Source organism: Argiope bruennichi, chromosome X1, assembly GCF_947563725.1.
Source record: "Argiope bruennichi chromosome X1, qqArgBrue1.1, whole genome shotgun sequence".
Lineage (NCBI taxonomy): Eukaryota > Metazoa > Arthropoda > Arachnida > Araneae > Araneidae > Argiope > Argiope bruennichi.
In genome coordinates this window covers 70,071,365-70,090,778 of record NC_079162.1, presented here as the reverse complement: position 1 = coordinate 70,090,778, position 19,414 = coordinate 70,071,365, and the positions used below count along the sequence as shown (strand labels likewise).

Genomic DNA, 19,414 nt, shown 5'->3' with positions numbered 1-19,414 from the left:
TGTATTGAACTTCTAGGCTCCTGTTATATAGAAATTTCTACATACAAAAACATGTACTGCAAATTTTTCATCTTTTATTTAAGTAAAAGGAAGTATGCATAGTTAACTTTTTATGTTTAAAGTAAAATGAAGCTAAGTTCTTATTCATTTTCTCCAAAGTAATCTCAAATCTTTTTGCCAAAGCTGTTTCAAAATAATGTTCATTTTTATTCAGAGAAGTAAAAATATCGTTTCTTACTCCGAAAATATAAGAAAAAGTTATTATCTTTAAAACTGAATTCTCTGTTCTTATATTTTGTCTCTCTATATGTATTTGAAAACCGCTATAAATTTCAATTATTGGAAATTTTAGAAATGCATGCAAATTAAAAAAAAATTATTTATCACTTTAATAAAAAGTTCTCCCAGATTTCGAAACTCATATCAATAAATATGGTATATTTCTTGGAAATATCCATGATATTCTTTTATTTATTCTTCCCACTCTAAAAATTCTAGAAATCCATTCAAATATTTATCGATTGAAAGCATATAGCATTGAAAAAAATAATAATATGAGCTTAATAAGTGCTTTAAATATGCATACATAAAATAAAATGTAAGATTTAAACAATTTCTAATTTGATGAAAATATCAATTAAATTCTGAAAGAAATACAACTTTATATTAGAAATTGTGAAACTAAAGTCATAATCTTCCAATTTCTCTTCTTGTGTAACATACAAAATCTGTCCAATGCTTTTTAATGTTTCACTTTCTTTTAGAAATTCTCTCTCAAAAAGTAATAATTTTTTAAAGAAATTTTTCCAAAAAAAAAAAAAAAAATGTAGTCCTTATTATCTACATAAATTATTTAAACGGAAATTCATGTAATCTCACCTCATTTCTGACGTTCTCATGAACGCTTCGATAAGAAATGGGGGGAAGGTAGATAATCGCCTGAAACATTCAATACGACGACTTAAATGTGAATGTTGAACTGTTTATAAGCAATGATTAAATAGATATTGTAATTCAAAATATACTCTTATTTTGACGTGAAAACTTAGTTCTCTTACCGCCAATGTATTAAAAATTAGATCTCGTGCTGCCATCATGCGAGTTTTTTTCCAACTAAAAAGTGAAATTAATGACGATCGATACGGTAGGAAAATTATCCCCTCCCAAAATGGCAGATAGACGGATCAACGATTTTTTGACGGATTTGGTCCAAAGTTTTACACACATCTTCAAATCTTGATAATAAAACCATCTTACAAATTACATATATCTGTCTCATTAAATTTTTGAGTTACAGTACAAGAATGTAGAGACAAAAAGACTTGCTGTAGAAGGGTTTCATATAAATTTTGAAAGAAATCTATTATTTTCTAGTTAAGACCACATACGAAATTTCATCCAACAAGCTCCTTCTACTTTGAATTACCATGTTATCAACTAAAAAATAATCTCAAAACTGGAGGGGGGAGGAGATTCGGACTTAGAGGGAAAAGCATCAAAATATCGAAGGGATTTTTTTTAATCATTACAATACCTTTTCATCTTCGTAACCCTTTTAGTGCAAATATATTGTACAATAATGAATAGTATTGAGCAATATTCGCAATATCATAAAATAATGTTGAATAACACATAATCTAATGTTGTACAATAGACTGTGCTATTTCAGAAACGAAAAAGTAAAAAAAAAAAAAAAAAATGTGTATGTGTGTGTGGGGGGGGGGGGATATCGTTCAACAAATACAACATTGGAAAAAAAATAAGGAAAATAAATTTGAATCAGGGGATTTCTACCTCCCTACGTTTAATATGGGATATTATGAAATACGAATTGCTTCACTTGACTTATGCAGGTGTAAAGAATATTAAAAATCACAAATGGCAAAGTTTCAAAGAAAAATTTTTAAATATCATCTTTCTCAAATCTTTAGCTCAGCTCTATGTCTGAAGAATATAAGGAAATCCATAACAATCAAGAATAATTTTTTGTCATTTGTCATTTGGACATAGTTTCTTCGAATGGCCGTTTGTAACTTATTATTGACTTAAGGTTTTGTAACATTGCCTTCATTTTTGTAAGCTTAAAAATTGTGAATCTATACTAAGTTTTAGTGAATTAAGAACTATAAAAATAAGGGAAACTTTTTGCTGAATCAAGTTTAGTCATTTAAATAAACACTCAATTTCCTTGTATGTCTGATTGCTCTAATATTTCTATCGTTAATGACAAATTTTATTTTAGCTGTAGGAAATACGTATACTCGATCAAAAATGACCCTAATCGTAAATCATAAGCCACTTTCTTATAAAAATATACATTATGTAGTGAAGTATAAAAGCATAGCTAAAATTTCTGCTATATAATTCCAAAATGATCTAATTTTTAAGAATTGAATTGAGAGTCGATTCAAAAATAAACTTGATTTCTCATCAAATGGCGTATTTGGGAGTAATTTTATTAGATATCGTATTTAGCTACTTTTATCCTTTTGTTCCGTTTCTAAAGGAATAAGGGCGAGGCATTGTTTAAAAAATATAAAATCAACGTGAAAAACTTCTGATGCATATATGCAACAATCAATATGATTAATCGTTTAATATTAATAATATTCAGCAATTATTAATATTAACCATCAATGCGAAATATCGATTAATCACTTATGCAGGTTGTTATTATTATTATTAATCCAGCGTTGCTTGGGATAAAAATCCTTTCATTATATAATATTTTTTAACGAAACTGCTTTTGTATAAAATATTATAATATATAAAATCCTTATAATGACATATATATTGAAATCAAAGATAAATTTTTAAAAATAATAGTAGATTAGTTCAAATCTTTGATAAGCAAAGGAATACCTATAAATTTCCGTATTTGAAAATCATCTCGTTTAATTTTCTAAAGAATTAATAACCATTGAAAGAAAAGTTCCACAAAATTAAAATTAGTATCGCAGTAAAGCAAAATTTTTAATTTTAAGATGGTGTAAATTTTTTTTCGAAATAATTTTCTTCGAAACTTTAGTGAGAAAAAGGCAAATATCTCATAGTCTGAAGCGGTTGCTGTCATCCGGCATGTCATTTACTGGCTAAGGTTTTACTTTTCTTGCCACCATTTGATCAATTGACTTATGCCTGCTTTTATGCATAGTTAAATAATCACTTTGAAACAAATAAAAACATGGTAAAATGATATGTGTTAAACTAAAATAGAATTTTAAAAAATAATAGTAGAGTATTTCAAAGTTTACATTAATTTTAATACATTTATTTTTTAAATTAGTAACAGTTGAAAAAAATATTGTGTAGAAAAGAAATTAATATCATTGAAATGGTAAAATTTCGAATTTTAAAATGGTATTAAAATATTTCTTGGCAAATTATTTACTCCCATGTTACTGCAGAAAAACTGCAAAATTTCTTTTAATTTCTAATTAATTGAACATTTAATTAACTTTTGCATTTTGAAAAGTTGACGATATTCTTTCACTTGTCTTAAAGAATAAGTTTACAAAGTTTGGTAGAAATCGACCAGTCGTTTAGGAGGGGATGAGGAACATATATAGACCTGGTAACTATTATTCAGATTAATATTAATCACATTAACCGTAACATACCTGCTTAATCAATTAATTTTCAATATTTCAATTTTGTATAATATATAGATCATACGTATATATGGAGTTTATATATGTATGATTTTGATTTTCTTTTTGTATAAAAATCAGTTAAATAAATAAATTGACTGCTTTTCACTATTTCAAGTTTAATCACAACTCTTTGAATGAAAATTAATTTCAGAGGAGGAAAAGTTAAAACAGGAAAGGCGTGTTAAGGAAATGTGTTAAAGATCATTAAGAACATAGCCGTTAAGATATAAGTAAAGCGAAATGTAAAGCGAAAATTCGATTTCGCATTAATTCAAGCCGTTACAATTAAAGCAGCAGTAATTGGATACATTGTCAAGATGATGTCGATTTGCAATCAATTTCCTGGTCGCAGATAGGAATTTCTATGTTTCTATTTCTTGTCCTTTCGAAACTATATTACAAAAATTTTATTTCACAATCACGATGGTTTAGATGCAAAATCTGATTCATTTCCTGTTATTATTCCTGTTCTGTCATTAAGGAGTTCCTGTTATTAAGGAGAAGATCTGGAACATACCTACACATACACATAGCCACAATGACTTTGATTTATATCAAAATTAATCCTAATGTTAACATTTTCCCACAATTGCTTCGGTGCATATTATTGCAAAAAAAAAAAAAAAACTACTATAACCACATTAGAATTTTTTTAAAAAGCTTTTGATACAAATTTTATTTCTATGAAACTTTTTCTCTAATTTTAATAAAATCTTAAATATATATTACAACAATATCTTTCATTGTTTTAGAAACTGGATTTATACACCCTTATAATAATATAATGTCTTCTTGCGAGTTATGAAAATATTAAATATATTTTGTGTGTGCATGCTATCACTGCTAAATAATTAAAAGTACATTTTAAAAATAGACATAAAAACCTTCTTCCAAAAAAAGATTTTATCGGCCATGAAAAAGAGAAAATAATTTTTTTTTATCAAAAACTTAAGAGGTCAAAACAAAAATCCTAAAAGCGAGAGGCACAGAAAGAAAACATTTAAGTAAATTGAAATAATTTTCCCATTTATAATTCATTTTAATTTTTATATAACAAGCATTCGAGGAATTTTTGTTTCTTATGATATCAAATTCATTGAAAATTTATAACTTTCTTCTATGGCTTTCTGCATCTCAAGCTTTTAGATTTTTGATAAAATAAAATTACATTTCCCTCTTTTATGACACTAATAAATTAAAAGCATTTATAAAAAGTTTTTTTTATATATTTACTATTTTTTTTTCTACCCTTATTTTTTTATAAAATTCCTTATGGTTTAAAAAAGAAGTAAAAAAAAAAAAAAACTAAACCTTATTCGAAAATTCAATACTGCTACGTTGGGTCTGAAACGCTGTACGCAAACTACTCTAGCAATCGGCTGGCTTTCTTTATGTTTACATCCAATGTCTAAACAGTCATATAAAATTGCATCGTAAAGAAAATTACCCACTATTAATATTTTAGATTTCCAAGAATAAATATTCTGATTTCGACATAATCTATATAATTAATATTCTATTAATAATAAATATTCTTGTCCATATTAGTAATATTCCGAAAAATAAATATTTAAATCTTATTTTTATAATATTCTTAAGTTATTAGTTTTATTAAATTTTTTCTATGAATGTATACTTTATATTAAAATATAGAGGATTAAATAAAGCCTTAAAAACGTAAGAATTTTTATAGAAATACTCTAAGTAAATTGGTGATTTAATCAATATATTTTAATTTTCAATGAATGTCCAAGAATTTCTTTCTTATGATGACATTGTGCCTCAATTTCTTTATACTAAAACATGTTTGATTCTCGATAAAATAATAATCATTTTTTTTAATACAATAGCGTTGGAAATATCTTTATTTTCATTAATTTCTATTTTTTAGAGTTTCGTAATTTTCATAAATCATGAGTACAAACATTATGGGATCGAAAAATTAATTTTTACATGCTGTTACCCCTGTGAAATCAATTTTTAGCTAAATTAATATATTAATTGATGGCAAGAACTCTAAAACTATTAAAGTTTTTTGTTATAATTGGGAATCAATAACTGAACAAGGTTTCAGAGCTCTAGGACATGAGTAAAACTTGAGTGATTACAAAACTTGGTCCTTACAAACATGAAATATGCGGAGTTAAGTTTAATGTTATACAGATCAAATGTTTAATAAATTAAGTTAGACGAATTTAGCCTACAACATTATAATATTACTATGTTTCGAGCTAGAAATTCGCCTCTTCTTCATACGGCAATCGATTTTATGACAATCACGAAATCATCTGCAAAGGCCTAACTATATGTGTTGGTTGGGAAGCTTTCGTGAAGTACATTATTTGCGGAAGAATTTCAAAAAGAGAAACACTACATGAACTTTGAAAAAAAAATTGTTTCTGGTTTCTTATGGCAATGTTCTTTTTTTTTTCTTTTTTTCTTTGGAGTGTAACTAACAGTTGCAGCGGAAAACGTATAAAACCATTCTTTTATCGGGCAGAGAGGAATAAGTGTTATATTAGGCAGTGACGAACTTCTCAAATGCTATGCAAAAGTGTGGTTCGTGCATCGAATAAATATATTTTTCAAATAATATGCTACAGTCATTCACAGACGTTATAATTCGATATATAAATTGCGTAAAATCCATAAACACCTTAAGAGTTCCGAAGGCTCTTAGATGAACCAATATAACATCTTTCAAGACCCAAAGATGTTATCTAATCAGATAACAAAGAAAAATACACCGTTAAGGGGTTAATAGTTTAGGCATTCCGCCGATGGTATTTCAGATGGCTTCCAACCCAAACAGCTTAAAAAATTCTCCCGTCTTAAACAAACAAAACAAAAATTAGAGAAGTGAATACATGCCCTGATATCTTACTCATATTCCATCTACTCAAGTACAAGAATTTTCCATATCACCTTGTTTGGAATCAAGCATGAAAATAAACACTTCTCCATAAAAGAAGGCTTCGTCATATGTGTTACAACTTCGAAAGTAATTAGCAGACCATGGGACCCTGGATATAATGGACATATTAAAGAAATATTATTGCGTTTTGTTTAAAGGACTTGACTATTGCGCATTTCCTACTAGACAATTTACCGGGGTCGCTTGGCTATTGTGTGACCACAAGGACATCGATTTAAAAAGTTATTAGCTTAGTTGCCAGATAAATATATACAAAATACAAATTCTATGATTTATAAAATATTAGGAAAGTACTAATACTTCGTCAAGCACAATTGATAAGATTTTTATCTGTTTTAATGCTGTCACGTAGTTATAACAGAATTTATTAATATCAAATATCTGTTTAATAATATCGAATACAAATGTGCATATCATTCACTCATGAATCTTAATCAGATAAATATTAACAATTTTATAAAATTAATAAAATAAAAAAAAACTAATTTAAAATAAATACTTCAAGTGTTGATTAAGTTAAAAATGTGAAACTAAGTTGATTAAAAAGAGAAGCCTCATTATATCCACTGACTAGGGCTGCAAAATGCCAAAATCCACCACTGCACTTGCCTATCAAAAATCGCACATGTGCATCAGTCTTCGAGCAGAGAATTAAACTGACTTTGAGGCTCCCTCGGGGTCTCCAGGCATGAGGCAACGACTTCAAGCGTAAGGGATTCAATCGATAATCGCCATTGAAGCCCTTAGGAGTTATTAATAAAGAATTTTTTTGGAATTTCACCAGGACATTTTATTTCTGTTTGTTGTCAATATTTACTTTTTTAGTACAGAAGTTTTACTTGTCGATTCATTAAAATAATTTTAAATTATTCAACATAACATATACCTGGTATACAGGGCCATAACTAGAGACTTGGGGCCCAGGGCCAACTAAAGACAAAGAAGATTCCTTGCTTATTGTTTCCTCAAACCTTTAAAAACATTTCTATTTCAGATTAATCAGTTTTTAATAATTAAAGTAGTTTTATGCTTTTTAAATAAAGGCAAATTCTTTTCGATACATGTCCCGTTCATGTGTGTTATTGCTATTTTTGATTTCTGTTTAAATCTGTCAAGTCAAGAAGATGAAACTATTCAAAGTTACGTCACACAAAGTGTCATATGAAACATACACAATACAAATAAAGTAAAATATTTAACAAATATTATTTGCTATACTTTATTTTTACATTAAGATCGCAAAACCCGTTTTCTAATTTTAAGAAGCAAACTCATCATTATTTTATCTAGGTCCATTATCTGGGCTCGATTATTCTCAATTGCTTCATCTCATCATTACATTATTCCTCAGAATATTTGCTCACTTTCATAAATCTATGCCGGCAAAACACTTTAACTATTTCCCGATGCTCAAAGTTATCATTAGCGATACATATCGTATATGCAAATGTTTTACTCATTTTAGTAATTTTAAGCAAGACATTTTCCAGTTATTCATATACAGATAAATTTGCAATTTCAGATAGCAGGAACCTAGAAATAATGTTTAGGAATCGCAATGTGTAACTAAGAAATAGAAAGTATCAAATGTTTCCAGTTTTTAGTAGTATTTCATGATAGTAAGCTTTAAGATATATACAGCATCATATTTGACAGCTCAGAATCAGATTTAGGCCTTTTAGTGATACTGACGCAAACTACAACGATAAATTGTTTACAAATCTTCTCAGCAAGCAATGCTATGATCAAATGAGCATTATACATTCTAGATCAAATTTCTATTATTTCCCCCAACGGCGTTTTAAAAACTGAATTTAGTTTATGGATTGCTCAATGTACAAAATAAACATGTGGGGCTTCTATCTATTCATGTTGTTGCACAGTATTGCATGTACCACTTATTACTGCTGACCATCATATCCTTGCCCACGGCATTCAAAAACTAAACCATCTTTCCCATGTAGCGATTTCATAAATTTTGCTTCAAGGTCCTTTGATGATTTGTCTTTGCTTCCTCCTAAAAGAATAAATTTTCATTTCAGCAAATTTTCCTGTTTCATCATTCTCTAGTTTCAGATATCTATAAACGTTTGAATAGGACCATAATTTTATAAGTAAAACGAATTAAACGGAAATAAATAACAAATATTTAACAGAAATATAAATTTATTTGCAAACGAGTGTATATTATTTCACATTATAAAAAGATCTTGTACTTCAATTCAAAAGAGTTTCATTCTCGGCAGCTTTCCTTCAGCTTTTTGGCTTTCTTTCCTTTCCTTTCTTTCTTCCTTCCATCCTTTATTTATTTATTTATTTTGGCATCTAGAAATTTGGCAGATCTATATAAAAAAAAGAAAAATTGAAAAGATTTTAAAATGATTGTAGACAAACAAAGTTTTATTACAAATCTCGGGAATGGAAAAAATACTGACAATGGCAAATGATAATGTAGATTTCTTGTTAACAGAGTTTTGATATACTGCTATATGCAATAATATAAATAAATTTTAAGATAAAATCGTATTGTTACGTTTTTCTGGATTTTATAAAATCTATGAACTAAAATAACCTGAGAGCAAATAGCTTTAGAAGTATCTTTAACTTTTCTGAAAAATATCTCGTAGACTTTCTTTGAATGTCTTAAAAATAATTCTATAATACCAATCAATGTACAAATTTTACTAAAGAAATCGATACCTAAGTATATATTGACATCAAATCATTTTGAATATCTATTTTGACCAATGCAATCGATTCACAGCTAAATGCGGGAAAAGCTTTTAAGGAAGCATACCTTCACTTTAAGTAGTGATTGATTTATAAATTAATATGCAGCAAACAGATAGAAAAATAAATTAATTCAGAGGCAACTAATACAATTAACTAGAATGGCAGAATATAAATAAAATTTTGAAAGGCGAATGGAATAGGTAAGCTACCATTGTTAAGCTAATTGGAAGAGGATATCTAAAGATATTCATGTAAATTAGATCACTGTCACCATTAGGAAGCAGACGTTTTGAAAATTCAGGGAGGACGCAAACCTTGTGCTGCACAATAAAATAATGCATACGCAGAAGAAAGGTAATAAATATTTTGGAATACTAAAACTTACAGGGAAATATTATGACATGCAACAATAATTTCAATAAGGAAATAAAAATTTTAAGAGTATCTAATCAAAACTTTAAACAATAAAATAATTATTTCCAGCCCATTTAACAACTAGACGATAAAAATATGAAGCTACCCTTATTCCTTGACAACAATCATCATCTAATGTTGTAGCATATCTCGCGATATCAGCATCAACATAACTTCACTTGTACCTAAAAAAAAAAAAATAATAATAATAATCAAAAATACTGAGAAGTGTAGAAGAAATATCACAAACTTGACTTTGTATGCTGAGTGAGGGTGGCGAGTTATTTTGATTAATTTTACGGAAGATGACAAGGAATATACAAGATTTACAGTAGGCTGCTATGTTAATAAAGGAGGCATTAAAGATTCCTTTTACATACAGTGCACATTAAAGATTTTTGATATATTTTAATTAGAAGATAAAATCGGTATTTTGGTATCAAGTTTAAATGCTAATAAAATATGTCAACAAAATGTATTTGAAAACCTCTTTTTTTTTTTTTTTTTTTTTTCCCCAATATGAAACACTTATTTAAAAAAAACCTGTTTCAGGCCATGTAAAAACTTTTTGAAAATACTCGTAACTTAAAACAATTATATTTAAAACTATTGAGTTATCAAAGAATGTCATTAGTTTTACATTTTCCAGTAAGAAATTTGTAACTAATATGACCGATTCCAAACTTTAGTCATACCAAAAGAAAGAATGATTGCTTTTATGTAAAAGAAATTAGATTTTAAACAACTGTAAAATTATTATGAACGTTAAATATGCAATACTATAACTAGGTATACTAATTTTCAGTACAAAGCAAAATTGCATAAAGCTTTTTCACTGATCATATACAAAACAATAGTTTAGAATTTGCTAGGCAGGAGATAACTTGGCATCTCAATAGTGGTAATTTATTTTCTTTGAAGAAACGAAATGGAGCCTCAATAGTCTTGGTAGAAAGAAGTATTATTCACATGATTTGGACCGAGAGATATTGAACTGCCTTTTGCTTGATGGCCTTAAGTCTCTTGTATTGTATCTGGAAAAATGGATTCAGAAGCAAACAAATGCACTATATATGATCTTTTTTTAAACTTTTTTTTTTTAAAGTAAAAATAGTTCTGAATAAAAAAAAAGCAGTAACATATTCTTGCAAGCAATTACATAAAACTTTAGTTCCGGACTAAAAATACTAAAATCCTATTGGAAGCAAGAAGGGTTATCTAATATGAGTTTAACAATATAACGGGAATTTGTCCTCAGTTGGAAAATCGCAATCTGCTGGTGAAGAATGGCATAAAACCTTTCCTGAACCAAGTTAAAAATTATAACTGTCCATAAAATTTCGACTATTTGAAGTTATTATAAATAATTGTTTATTTACAAGATTATTAAAAATATCCTTCCACATTATCATTCATTTTAAAAAAGTTTGATGTTCTTAAGATTTTTACACAATTTGAAACAGCGTTTTTTTTTTTTTTTTTTTTTTCTATCATCTCTTAGTCTTAGTATAAAATACTCACAGGTAAATTTTGTTCATTATTTTTATTGATATTCAAATCTAAATCAAGCATTTAAAAACTTTTTTTCTCTCGAAGCAATTATCCAAAAAAATTTTGCTGGCCATTAATTTTTTACATACACTATATTATATCAAAATATGAAATGAATATTGATACATCATTAATATAAAATGACATTGAAGAAAAACGGTTTGCAAAATTTTACATGCATCAAAATAAAATTTTATACATCAAATTTATCAACATCCCATACTTTTTTTCTGTCAGAAAATAAATTGGTATATCTTCAACTTCCTTCTTACTCAATGGTATTACATTTCTTCCAATGCATTAGCATATATAACATAAATCACCCATGAAAGCAGTTACAATTTCTTGAATTCTAATTTACCCAGTGCTTCAGTTTTATCCTGTCATAAAAGTAGATAGTTTTTATTCAGTTACTTTATAACAGTATCATTACCAATAAAAATTAGCATGGGTTAATTACATTATAATTTACACAAAGGAAAGAAGAAGTTTCTTTTCCTATTCATGTGAATTTCACAAAATGTCAAATAACTTGAAGTAATTTGTGGGGACCAACTGAAAAACGAAAAGTTTAATTATACTAAAAATAAATATATTACTTTCTTAAATAATATTACACCAATATGTTAGTTTTGAGACATTCATTAGTTAACACATAATTAAAATAAGAAAATAACAAACCTTCTAAGATTTGATGAACTCTAATATCTCTAAAATATTGTTGTACAACATAATCTTTTAAATAACCGTATCCACCATGTAGCTGAAGAGCATGGTTCACAATCTAGATTGAAAAAAATCATATGTATGAAATCAAAATTTTCTAGTATCAAAAATTAGTTTCCACAATGTTTATAATGTTCTTAATTTAATATAGTTTATAATTATCAATATGTAACTACTTATTCATAGACATGGTAGGATCGATAATCCTGACAAATCGAAAACAATCGCATGCCAATACAAAAAAAGTTATGCCATTCAAAAAATGCAGGCAGTAGTATCAAATTTCTAATAATTTTACACTATTTAAAAAAAAATTATTTCTTTTACTTGAGAGCATTTTTCCGTAGTAAAATATTTGGCAGAAGCACATAATGATACAGTTTCAGGGGAATGATTTTGGACAGCAACAGCTGCTTTTCGGACAAGTAGACGAGCTGCAAGAAGATCAGATGCCATACGTGCAAGGAGGAACTGATTATGCTGTAAGCAAGAAAGACAGTATAGTATAAATAAAACTGAATTATAATAAATAGAAATTTAAAAATTTGGAACAAGCTTAAACACAGAATATAATTCTTATATACAAATAATTACAATTTTGAAAAATGTTTTCATAAGTCCAGTATGTAAGAAAAGCTTAAAGTTGCGAAACAATTTTTGAAACTTTAATAATTTATCATTTTTCTATTTTATAATAAATGCAAATGTTTATGTACTGTTTGCAAAATAACTAAACAGGAATTTTAAATTAAAAATATAATAAAAATATATGCAATTCTTTAAAAGAAAAGCAATTTAAATTGAAATGATGACAACTGTATTATCAACAGCATTAGAATAAAGTAAAATTCATTTAAAAAATGCACACTAATATCTCACAATAGCATATGTGCTTTGTCTACACCGTAGACTTGGTAAAATGTATAAATTCATAACAAAACCACAACATTTATTATAAACTGATATTATGTTGTCTTCCCAAACAGTTTCTACATAGTTGATATCTGAATACTATTTTTAATGTTTTGAAATTCATTACCTTTAATTCACAATTAAAATTTGTTAACACAAATGCAGTCATTAGCACTCTGACAAATGTATGTCGTTTGCAAGTTTACAGAAAATATTTGCTATTTTGGTAACATTAATACATTTTCATATTCATAAATTGTTTAATAACTTAGACTAATTGCCACAACAAAATGTGTTACATCATTAATAAAATTACGATACTGATTGCTAATAAAATAATAACTAAACTAAATAAAATTCTCAACACAAAGTTATCATTGTTTCAGTTTAAACTATACATTTATCTATAATTTTTAACATGCATTGTAAAGATTTGGATTCTGCTTTTAAAATTGAATCATTCTGTTCACTTTTCTTTAAATAAATTATTCAATTATACAACAAAATAATTTTAATAAGCAGAAAAAAATCATTCAAAATGGTAAACAAAAAGAAAGCTTCAAAAAGTGTCTATAACATTAGTTTTTGGGTATATTTGATAACAAAATAAAAGCCAAATACATTCATGAGGTTATTAATTGCGCCTTCTATATGAATGGAAATTGTAAATGGCTTGCCTGAAATTCGGATAGTGGCTTTCCAAATTGTTTGCGCACTTTCGTATATTCACAAGCAATTTCTATGCTTGCATGAGCTGCTCCAAGGGAACATGATGCTGTAAAAGAATTAAAGTTTCAGAAGAGCTGTCTTTATGCATGTAAAAATTCTTGAGTAAAACTTAAATTATAACATCGACAAAGAAAGAAAAATGGCTTGGAAACTTATCAATTTGTGAAGGCATAAAATCATGAACTAAGTTTATAAACCAATTTTCTTGACTACTTGAGATCTTCTAGATGAACCTTAAATAACACACCCAGTATATATTTTAAATATATTTTAAGATATTTTAGATATGTTACAGAAATATTTTTTAAAATTTATGAAAAAGAATATACAAACCTTTATTTAAAAGAAAAGACAGAGAGAAACAAGTTCAAAGAGGGGAAAGGAAAAGAGAAAACTCTAATATTTGAAAATACTTTTAAAAATAGAGCAATACGTTTCCATGTGTTTGAAAATAGGTTTATATATTTTTAGGTCAAAACGTTTAAGTTACCTATATTGACTCTTCCACCATTTAAACCATTCATTGCAATACTAAATCCTTGACCTTCAGCTCCAAGTCTATTAGAAATAGGGATTTTGCAGTCTTCCAAAATCACAGCACGTGTTGGTTGAGAATTCCAGCCCAGCTATTATTAAAAACAACTACCATAATTAGTCCAAAGAAATCAGAAAAATCAGATTCCATTCAACTTATGTCAAAAAATTAAATGATTCTTTATATACTACAGAAAATTACACATAAAATGCTCAAAGGAAAACAAATTATTTCCTTGAAATAACTATTATCTTTTTCAATAAAAAAGCTTAACTAGTAATCAACTACAAAAAAAATGCATCTTAGAATAATTAATGTTTATTAGAACATTTTCAGAGTTCTTTTGAATATGTCGTCGAGAATAAATTAACCTATTCATAATCAGAAAACAAAATAATGATCTATAAAAGCAAAAGGATCAAATAATAATTTTTATATAAACCTATAATATAATAATCTTTTAAATTAAATCTACTTTGAGTTCTTAGTAACTATGTTGTATTCAAGTATATCACTTCAATAATCCTATTTTTGAATGAACAAAAGTTTTAAATATAAATTACATAGAAAATTTTCAATTACATTTTAAACCAAAAGAAATATAGTAGAAGGATGCAAGAAACATACAATTGCTGTACAAAAAAAAAAAAAAAAAAAAAAAAAAAAAATGAAGATTTTATTGAAAACAAACAAGTTATACAGATATTCCTCAAGAATTTTCCCCATATTTTGCAAGGCAAAACGAATTTTCAACAAGAATTAAAAATGTAATCTGATGCATGAACAATCCGACTATAAATAATTATATGATATATAATGAGACTTCGATTTTATTGTGGAAAAAAATTAGTATTAACTTTGATAAAACTGACAATATGAGAAATGATAACCTATTTTGTTCATCAGAAAAAAATCGATATAAGTCACTCATATCGTTTAGTTTATTACTTCTCAGCCTCAATATACATAACAAAAAATTAATTTGTTTAATTCCTTGTTCAAAAAATGATGATGCAGTTAAATGTATAGAACTAACATATAAAGTAAAAAACAGGAACACAAGAATAATAATAAATTTAGAATTCACAAAATAAAAATGTTACATACATTTCAATCGTGATAACACTCTAAAAGGGAAATCTGCCTGAAGAATTATCACAATTCAATATTAGCGGGAGTGATCTCTTCACAACTTTTTCGCATTCTCTCCAAATAAGGTCTTATCCCCTTTTCCCCGCATATAATTATGGATCTTGGTTAAGGCCGCGATTACCTTATATTAGATATGAATTATGATGAGAGTGTCTTGTATTATGATATTAGCGAACAATAGTTGCGAAATATAGATCATTAGTGTGAATTTAACATTTTTGAATAATCTATCATGCGAATATGTATTTTGAACGCCAACCGAATAAAACCAAAATTTGACACAGAACTACAATTATAGTCAGAAGATAGCATACTGAATTTCATTGATTTAAGTCATTCCGTTTATGAGTTATTACGTTTGTATGCAGGCAAAAATACATACCAACAGACGGACAATATTTTAAGAGTGCCGTATACAGAGAAAGAAACCTGATGTCGACGAAAGCGCCTCTTAATGATGGGAGGAGTAAGGCGTTGACCAACTTATCGAAGAAAGGTTTAATTGACAAGCCGAATAACACCAAACAAGAAAAGAATTCCTAGTGCCCTGGAGATATTGCTTTAAGGGAGAGTGACATTCAAAAACTAGCGTCTCAAATCCAATTCGGCTGAGTGTGATTGAAGAAATTATTTTTTTCCACAGGTGAGTAAGGAATTCCATGAGAAAGCCATGTTGGGGTTTTAAGTCACATCCGTGAGAAGAAAGCACATTGGGATTTTATCATCCCGAATGCCATGTTGTCCAGATGCTAGTTAGAAAATAAACTTGGAGCATTTGAACAATACTCAAATTATTTTTGCTCCTGCTTCCTCACTGAAATTTTAGCCACTTATTTAAAGAAATTGTTTTATTAAGTTAGAATGTTTGTGATTAGGAAATTGTTTATAAAGCTTTAAATTGTTTGATGAACTTAATATTTTATTGGTGAAATTATGAATAAAATGAAATACTTGGATTACTTGCTGAAAAATGTAATATATAATGCACCAGCTTAAAAAATATTGCTAAAAAGATAATTTTATAAAATGCTGTTGTGCAAAGTGTATAAATCTGCATACTTTATTATGATTTAAAATTTGGGGTGTATGTTGACAACCAATTAAAAAATAAAGCCCCACAAAGAAACAAAGAGCACTTCCTAAGTCTTACAGGCAAGGCAAGAGTTCTACATAAATTATTGGTAATCTTGCCTTGCTAATTCAATAGCTTCATAAGTAAGAATATCTCTATTTAAAGGCTCCAGAGATATTTTTGCCTTCTTTTCTGTATAATCTTATGTAGTGCTTTCATTTGGGTCAAGTACCATACCTATTAAAATAAAATATATTTAAAATTTTTGAACATCATACTTAGAATTTCTTTCAAATGGGTATATAAATAAGTATTGCTTTTCTTGTTGTTTTTCAACAGGCAAAATAACTTAGGTAAACATTTTATTTAGGTAAGAAGTATATATATATATATATGCTATTTTGTGATGAAAATTTTTAAACTTCTTATAAGACATATTAAAAACAACATAATATTTATTGTATAAAGACTAAATTAAAATTGATACAAAAAATATAATTTGGGAAGTTTTGAAGGGGAAACAAAGCTCACAATGAACAGCCCTTAAGAATTGTCCTTGAAATAACCCTAATTCTGTAAATATGTCAAGAGCATATGCAGCAAATTTTTCGATTTGTTTAACAAATTTTATAAGGTGTATACTTAGCTTAATAATCTAAAAAAATTGTGTTTATCACGAAAAAATCATTAAACTTAAAAAAACAAACATTAGTGCATATTAAAATTTAAATCACGAAAACAAGCAAAAGAAATGTAAAAAAAAAAAAAAAAAAATGCTGATTTCTTTTGTTTAGGATTTAAAATTCTAGAGCTTCTTCAATAACTAAGACAAAAATGAATTAATTTTCACCAGTTTGAGATCACATATATTTACCTTAACATTACCTTGAAAAAAAATTTTTTTGACATATTCATTTAAGGATTTAATATCAAATTTTTCATATTACATTTACAGAATATGAGATGTTATATATTTACTTTTTTTCTTCTTATTAATAACTGTGTACTTAAGCTTAACTTCAAATCTTTATATAAATTCTAATAAAGTTTTATAAATTAGAGAACCCCACTAAAAGTTTTGTTCTTTATAATAATCATACATCTTGTTCTTCCAGGATTATTGTAATTAATATATTAATATCCTTATTATAAATTTTAATTATCGAGTTTCTTTTATGATATTATTAAAACAGTCCAATGAAATTTTTATTTTATAAAAAATTATAGGTTCTTTATATATTGTTTCATTGCAATCTAAATTGATCCAGTTTTTTTTTTTTTTTTTTCGGTGTTTATGAGACACAAAGTTTCAGTTATATATATTTTTCCTTTCCGTAACTGACAAATTTTCTGCTTCAATCACTATTTCTCCATTTCTATGAAAAAGAAACTTTTTCTTTGCATTTGATTAATGGACAACACAATTTTTTTTAGTTCTATACTCTGTTCCACACTAACTTGGCAGTAGAGTATATTCTAGGCATGCCGAATCACAGTCGTTGTCAGGCGAACTGGGTTACTTTAAACTACAAAGTTACAAGAAATGTAGATCGCTGGCGAAACTTTATCTCGCAAAATTTTCCCCAAATAGTAAAGATTTATTAACTTTATTATCATTTTAAATCAGATAATTAATTTTTTTCCTTATTTTGTTCAATATTATTGATAAATTATTTTAATAAACCATTAAAATTATTTCATTTCGTTTCATCGTTTTTCAAAAGAAACCCCCAAATCTTTCAATATTCTAATGTTCGGCTAATGTTTTTCAAAGATATCTGTATCATCGTTCGCATCTTTTAAAACTTTATCTAATGTTGGGATCTCATTTCTACGAAAAAATGCATGGATTTTTTGTCAAAAACAGGATAATGTAAAATCCTCATATTTTACAAGGCTTGAATGTTTACCTACTGAGCCTGGTCGTTTCTTTCCATTGACACTTAAAGGACTGGATGCCTTGATTTCTTTTTTGAAACGGAAAACTGTTCTTTGCGAAACACCTGTAAGATGCGAAGCTTTATCGACGATTTGGTTGATAGAATCTTGAGGGTTTTCTTCTCGGAGTCAAGAATTAACATTTAATATGTTTCTGCGTGCTGCATTTCTTGTTGGTTTCAATCCTCTTGAAGGTGTGTACAGCGCAATCGGTGATAACACTTTTTCAGACATTTTAGCAGTGAATAGAAATGATGAATTGAATAAATATCCAACAATCGAAACTAATAACTACTAATGTGATTAACAGTATCAAAAATATCAGCTGGTAAAAAATGGAGAATAAAAAAGTAGGAGTTATTATAATAACGGTTGCGAACTGAATGAAGCAAATTTGGCGGAAACGTACAAGAAAAACGCGCCAAATATTTGACCTTGAAGACCAGTTCTAGCCAAAGTGGAAAACATTATGTCAATCGTTTGGTTTTATTCGTTCGCTTTATTTACAAAATACTTAACAGATAAGCACTTCTAACTTGAGAATAATTTTAAATACATACTGATAATAAAAAAAAAGGGATTTCTGTAATTTATGATATTATTTGATAAATTTCGGTGCATTTTAGCTATTTTAAATTCAAAATTGATGGGGAACTCTTTCCCAACGCGGCACCTCACATTTTCTGCCTTTTACAATATTGCCAAGTTAGGGTGAAATAGAGTATAATTTTAATGAAAAAATGGTAAAAGATTTTTGAAATATGCACACTTGCATGCATATGAAACATTAAAGAAAGCATTCAAGTTATGCAATAATTGTTTATTTTAAAAGCTGTTATTAGTTTTAATTAAATTCACATAGTTTTTTATTTTTATGCTATTTTTGTAATATATAACTCAAATTTATCTGCCCTAATTAACATACTTTGTAGTGAATAGACTAATTTATATCATAACCTAATAAATTAATAGCAGACAAACCATACTATAATACTTTTCATTACTTTACTTATTCTTAATTTGTATCTTATAATATGTTATTTCTGAATGGCAAGAATTTATTT

The 19,414-nt window shown here is 27.3% G+C and overlaps 1 protein-coding gene across 1 annotated transcript in view; it reads right to left on the bottom strand.

Annotated features, from left to right (window-relative positions):
- Positions 1-8,736: 8,736 nt before the first annotated feature.
- Positions 8,737-19,414, bottom strand: part of LOC129958365 (isobutyryl-CoA dehydrogenase, mitochondrial-like) — a 38,504-nt gene continuing 27,826 nt past the window's right edge. Inside the window, exons 6-11 of the mRNA XM_056070799.1 lie at positions 14,144-14,279; positions 13,602-13,699; positions 12,340-12,492; positions 11,968-12,070; positions 9,842-9,920; positions 8,737-8,930 (exon numbers count right to left, since the gene is read on the bottom strand). Coding sequence (XP_055926774.1) covers positions 9,868-9,920; positions 11,968-12,070; positions 12,340-12,492; positions 13,602-13,699; positions 14,144-14,279 — 543 coding nt within the window. The 3' untranslated portion in view covers positions 8,737-8,930; positions 9,842-9,867. The remainder of the gene's footprint in view (positions 8,931-9,841; positions 9,921-11,967; positions 12,071-12,339; positions 12,493-13,601; positions 13,700-14,143; positions 14,280-19,414) is intronic.